Source organism: Grampus griseus (assembly GCF_964374135.1).
Source record: "Grampus griseus genome assembly, chromosome: 17".
NCBI lineage: Eukaryota > Metazoa > Chordata > Mammalia > Artiodactyla > Delphinidae > Grampus > Grampus griseus.
In genome coordinates this window covers 64,134,636-64,141,296 of record NC_139011.1, presented here as the reverse complement: position 1 = coordinate 64,141,296, position 6,661 = coordinate 64,134,636, and the positions used below count along the sequence as shown (strand labels likewise).

At 42.5% G+C, this 6,661-nt stretch overlaps 1 protein-coding gene across 14 annotated transcripts in view; it reads right to left on the bottom strand.

Moving 5' to 3' along the window:
• Window positions 1–514: 514 nt before the first annotated feature.
• Window positions 515–6,661, bottom strand: part of STAU2 (staufen double-stranded RNA binding protein 2) — a 301,142-nt gene continuing 294,995 nt past the window's right edge. For all 14 annotated transcript variants that reach the window (XM_082674511.1, XM_082674521.1, XM_082674510.1 and 11 more), the window contains 2 exons: window positions 2,727–2,815; window positions 515–1,597 (listed from right to left, as the gene is read on the bottom strand). In XM_082674511.1, coding sequence (XP_082530637.1) covers window positions 1,504–1,597; window positions 2,727–2,815 — 183 coding nt within the window. In that variant the 3' untranslated portion in view covers window positions 515–1,503. The remainder of the gene's footprint in view (window positions 1,598–2,726; window positions 2,816–6,661) is intronic.

Sequence of the window (6,661 nt, the reverse complement as noted above, 5' to 3'; positions counted from 1 at the left end):
ACTTATTGTTCAACCCGGCTGATCTTCGTGAACCCCAACTTTACAAATGGGCTGTGATGTCCACGAGGGCCCAGCTTTATGGAGCAAAACCTATTTCCTCCGAGGGCACCCGGCCCTGTCGATGCTGGCAGACTTCCCCACATGGGAGTCATTTAAAAACAACCCTAGAGTGGTTTCCTTCTGTTGCTGTTTGTTTATCGTCCGGTCGCGTGTGAGTCAGCCAGATCATGATTTGTGTTGGTTTTGCTCGTGAAATCTTACGGGAACAATGAGACGATGTTGGCTGGTCAGGAATCTGGTTCCGAGTCACCCGGGAGGCGGCCCTGCGGTTTCGCAGAGACGGCCAGTGGCACGAGAACCCGCTAGTGTCACCGCTGTGCAGGGTGACAGGGGCCGGGTGGGCAATGGCCTTTGAGATGGGTTACGCTGGGGTGATGTTTCAGAGAGGAGAACGAGGCAAGGAAAGAACAACACTGACCACACTTCACACAGACACCGACCACATTTTTACTGCATTGGCTCCACGCTGGATTCCAACATGCTGGTCCAGAGCGTGGCTGGCTACAAACTGGCAGGACCTCTACGGCTCCTCCCACAGCCACAGGCTTTCCCTTCCCCGCCATGAACGCTATTTCTCTTGATCCCACTCACTGCCCCAAGTGCAGAGGCAGTTATCAGAAAACACTTTGGATGCAAACAGTGAGTGGCTTACAACACACGGATGGGGTGGGTGCAATGTCCACTGTGAACGTGGAATCCACAGAAATGGCTGGAGAGGCAAGACGCCTCCTTAGTGGCTAATAGGATGATGGCATTCAAGACCCACAAGTGGTTTTTGTTTGCTTTTTGAATTCCTGGAGTCTATTGAAACTAATTGTTCCTAACATTATTTCATATTTGTAATCAAATGTCTGACCTGATTTCAACCATGTTTGTTGGCATACATCTTTGAGTGGTGTGCCTCGAAGTTATTCAGACTGATATAGGATGGAGATTACAAATATCTGCGTAAAAAGAGAAACTGTGTGACTCTATATGAAGACAACGACCGTCACATTCCACAGCACATCATTGGTTAATCTTTGAATCGTCAGGCATTATTTAAAATGAGAGAGAATATAAGTGAACACAAGCGCCACGACAAAACAATCGTAACAACAGAACCAAACCCAATTTCTCTATTAATCATTTAAGAATTGTACCTCTGTTTCTAACACTTTTCATTAATTGTTATTTTAAGCTCCAGTAGCAGGATCAGATTTCTGCTGCCTCTGGGCAAATGAGTTATGATCTGATATCAAGTTCCAAGGGAAATGCTCAAAGTTTTATTTTCCCCCAGTTGAATAAACAGTACTATGTCTATTATCTCTGGTGTTAGAATAGTGCTGTCTTCACATAAGACTCAGATCATGGCATTAGTCATTCATTTCCTTGAACACAGACACCCTCATGCGTGCTGACAGGTTTATAAGGATGCGGTGGCAGCCGTAGCTCTGGGAGCTGCTAGATGACCGACCTTGATTTCTTGCAGTCCTGAGCGATGGAGCCCGGGTGTGTCTGGTTATTGTCTGCTTTCTCTCCCAGATGCTGGGCTTGTCTGGAAGATTAATACATTAACAAGAGCTGAAGGTCCGGGGTTGCACATCTTCAGACATGTTTATTAGCAGATGGTACACAGGATTCAAAGGTCACCACAAAAGTGACATTTTAAAGTGAAACAACAATATTTATGTTCAGATAGTCTACTGATGAGATCATGTGGAAATGGTTTTGATTAAATTAGCTTATAAATGGTTGCCAATCTATAGACAACTTAAAATGCCACGTCTGTTTACCAAATGTTTTTTTCTCACGCTCTCACCTTTTAAATATTAATGACCAAATGCTGTGTTTTTTGGCAGGGGGGCGGTTAAGATTATTTAACTGCAGGATTAGTATATTTGGTTTTGACTTCCTAGGTTATCCAATTTTTTTCATTCTAAAGATGTTATCTCCTGTGTGAGTTCTGAAATCTCACCTGCTATTATTTCTGCTTTGAAAGAATTTGAATTTCACTGTTGTAAATACAGTGGCTTGCAATTTCTTTTTGGGTCTCTGGAGAGACTTTAAGTTCAGTCTCTCAGATCAAACCTTATGTTCAATATCATAAAAGAGGTATGAGCTGGATTTCAGAAATTCTTATTAAATCTGCGTTTTGGCCTCTGTAGCCCTCGGGAGCCACACTTTTGTGACAATGTGCGCTTGTGTTTCATACAACAGTGTGAAAAACAAAATGCAGCCAAGGGGAAGGAACCCTCCTCTCAGCTTCTTTTTTTTTTTTCCCCTCTCCGTTGTGCCTACTACCTAGCAGGAATGTGAATGAAAATATTTACCTCAGAAAATGGTTTAGTCAAGAGAACGCTCAACAGTCTGAAATGAGATTCACCTTTTGCAAGTCTTGCAAATCTCCGTGGTCAGCAAAACCCACAGAAGTATTTCCATCAAAGGCATTAAAATGCAGAAATAATGATCAATCAGTAGATTAAAACTTTTGCAGACATATTTACAGGAAACAAATATGACCATATAGACTGTCTCTCATTTATTTGCATTGAATTGTATTAGGAATAATATTGTAGGGTATAGATATTATTGTCTCGAGTTTTTCACCTTATTATTATGTCTATCTTATTTTTCATACAGTTACAAAATTACAAATGTAAGACTACAACAGAAGATGTACTCACTTTTCAAGAGAAGCTTTTTCAATATTCATTGCTCCTTCCATTGGATCCAGTCCTTGTTCAGAAAATTGTTTCAAGGCACTTAAAGCTGCCTAAAAACGAAAACAAACACACAGACAAGGAGATCCAGTTACTGACTTTCATGTAATAAATAGGTACGTAATGGTAAAAGAAAGCTTTGATATATAGTAAAGGCTATCATTTTCATTAGTCTAAATAAATGCTTTTCTGTATCATTTAACGAAACTACATTTAAGAGGCTGTATTATGATGGAGCAATGCGTATACTACGAAGGCTTTATTTTTGTGTGTCTGGGGGAAGAGGTGGAGAGAGGAGTCTCCATAAATCTCATGCCTTATCCATAATTTTGTAAAATCACAATGTTTTATCCGCAAATGTAGAAAACGCCTAGTAGAAGCCTGTCATCCTCTGATGATGAGTTTTGCATCATTTCTGCTCACATTACTCAAACTACACATTGTCTTCCTCCAGATGTGAGAACATCAGATTTTTTTCCAGCTTTCCAAAGTTAGCAGAAATGTATTGTTCAGTTTTATAGACATGTAGCCTCAAGCAAGTCACAGAATGTGAGTCCAGAAATGGACCGAATACATCCTTGCATACCGAGGGGATGGTATGATGGTATCCTGTGAGGAGAGAGAAAATTTGCGCTCCGTGGGGCCCTGGGAAGGCAGGCCTGGCCGCCGCAGAGCCTCCTGGGGTGTGGATATGCCGGGGATGCGGGGTGCATGCGGATGCGTGGGATGCTGAAGGGTGTTGACAGGCTGGTGGAGCCTCGCTGAATAGCTGGGAGGCACCAAAAAATGTGATGCTGATAAGATCTGCATAAGTTGTTGACACTCTAGTGCGCGGTCCAAATTGTTATTTCTTTGAATAAGAATTTGGTTCTTCTTCCCCTCCCCAAACCCCACCACTTCTCAGGTCAATTAGAAGAGCTTTGTTGTGTCTGAGATAGGTGTGAGTGGCCAAAGTTGTTTGCATCTTGGAGATCCTGCTGGGTCACACTTTGGTCATCTGTATCTTCTCAACTGCCTCTGACAAACAGCTAACACTGCCAGTTGCTCAAACTTTTATCTGCCAGGGGCCCCTTTTGGGTAGCTGAGTGCATGATCTCTTCTACATCTCTTTATGTGAAATATATCTTTTTGGTTTTTCAGTTAATAGGCTTTATTTTTTTTGAGGGCAGTTTTAAGTTTGCAGAAAAAATGGAGCAGGGAGAGTTCCCATATACCCTCTCCCACTCCACCCTCTACACTGTTTCCCCTGTTATTAACATCCTGCATTCCTGAGGTACATTTGTTACAACCGATGAAATATCGATATATTATCATTAACTGAAGTCCAGAGTCTACAGCTCTTGTGTTGTACATTCTATGGATTTTGACAAATGTATAATGTCACGTGTCCACCATTACGGTATCATACGGAATAATTTTATTGCCCTAAAAATCCACTGTGCTTCAGCTGTTCACCCCTCCTCCCTTTCCCCCCAATCCCTGGCAACACCTAGTAATTTTTTTTTTTTAATCTCTATAGTTTTGTCTTTTTCGAAATTCATACAGCTGGAATCACACAGTATGTAGCACTTTCAGACTGGCTTCTTTCACTAAGCAATATGCATTTAAAGTTCCTCTCTCCTCTATGTCTTTTCATCTCATCTCTTTTTCACTGCTGAATATACTCCATTGTGTGGATGTACCACAGTTTCTTTATCCTTTTATACCTATTGAGGGACATCCTGGTTGCTTCCAGTTTTTGGCGATTATGAATAAAACTGCTATCAACATCTGTGTGCAGATTTTTGTGTAATATTTGTAATATTTTTCCTCTCTTCTCTCTCTGTCATTCTATCTTTTAAATCTCAACCCCTATATTCAACCAAAAAGGAAAAATATATCCTTTCCTTTTTTTTTTAGGCTACTTCTTCCTTTCAGATCTCTAAGCTGGTCTCCCCAGTTCAGACGTGCTAATTTGAATTCTCACTCACGCCTGCAGCCCCAGCCTGGGTGGGCAGGGGGAGGCCGTGCTTGGGCTCTCTGTTTCATCATTACCTCTTTGAACCCGGAGTCCTGTGGGGATGTCAGCGCCCTACCCCACTACCCCTGATCTTGGTACAGGCTCCTACTATACGGCAGCTGGTGTAGGCTGTAGTGGCAGGTAAGCGCTAACATTGGTTGCATAGGAGCAATGTGGCCATCTCACCGGGCACTGTTATTGGTTGAATATTCATATGTCGAAGTCCTAAACCCCCATACTCAGAATATGGCCTTATTTGGAAATAGGGTGACTGCTGATATAATTAAGATGAGGTCATGCTAGATTAGGGCGTGGCCTGATCCATTATGACCAATGTCCTTATAAAAAGGGGAAATTCAGAAACAGAAACCCACACAGGGAGAACACCGTGTGAAGAAGGCGGCGGAGATTGGAGTGACGCAACAGACGTCAAGGAATGCCAAAGACTGCCAGCAAACCACGAGAAACTAGGAGAGAGGCATGGAACAGATTCCTCCCTCATAGCTCGCGGAAGGCACCAACCCTGCCAACACTTTGATCTTGGACTTCTAACTTCCAGAACTGTGAGGCAATAAATTCCTGCTGAATTTATTGTTGGTGGTCCTTTGTTATGGAGGCCCTAGCAAATGAACACAGGTACATCATCATTCCTCTTTAAGGATAGTAGAACCTCTTTCTCCTCTCTCTGATGTTTCCTTATATTATCTTTTGATTATAAAAATCGTTTTTCATTACAGAAAAATCATAATAGGTAGGCAAGCAAAAAGAATGTGAAAATATTCACAGTCTTACCCACCACTCACAACTTGGTGTACATCTTTCCATATTCTTTTCTATCCCCTCCCCATATGTACACTCTCTAACCTGGGTCATATCCTAACACTGTTTTAGAACCTGCTCTTGTCATGGAACATGAGCAGTTTTCCACCTCAACAGAAACATTTCAGCAGCATCATTTTGCAGGACTGCACAGTATCTCACTGACTTTATGTGCCTTTCTGTATTTAGCCAATCCCTAGTGTTGGACATGGAGGCCACACCCACTTTTTAAGCTGTTATTAACACTGCACTAAGCTTCTTAATGGTTAAAAATCTTTGAGTACGTTCTCAATAATTTCCTTGTGATAAATTCCTAGAAACTGAATTTCTGGGCCAAAGGGTGTGCACATTTGTAAAGATCTGATATAAACTTCCCCTGCCCTCAGGGGGGTTGTACCCAGCAGGACTCCGAGGAACATCTGCTTCTCTAGGTGCTTTTGTAATCACCTCTCAGAACCACTTTGTGGATCACTGGAGCGAACCCGTTTTGTCATTTTACAGCCCCACTTTATTTTTCATTTGTCCATCCCTACCATTTACCTCATTCCCTAGACTTGGCTTTTGAGTGAAGTTTGGCTGCTTTCAAAAGTTAAATTCACCCTCAAAAGATGCAGATTTGGACAAGTTTCCGCCTAAAAGAAAGTAATTCGCAGAGATATTTGATTCTTATTAAATTCAATTAGATGACCTCTGAGGTCCTTTCAAGTCCTGAAACGCTGAGGGAGCTGGGCAGCCTTCCCGGGTGACTCTGCTGAGAATGGTCCCATGGGTGTGCACATCCTTGTGGGCTCGTCACGTGAACCTGAGCTCTGCAGTCCCGCCTTCTGTGTGCGTGCACGGAGGTAGGAGCCCGGCCTGCTCGCTACCAACCTGTTAAGACCAGTCCGAGGCGGACCTCTCCAGATAGCCCAGCTTCGTGGGGTGGGCGAATGAACAGAGAGTTCTTTGTATATGCAACAATTTTGAACAAATGAACAACTATTTTGTTCTGATCCGTTAATATGTGAATTATTGGTAGGAATGCTGATTTTTATCAATTTCTTCCCAAATGGATTATTATAGAGGGCTATTTCAGTGCCTT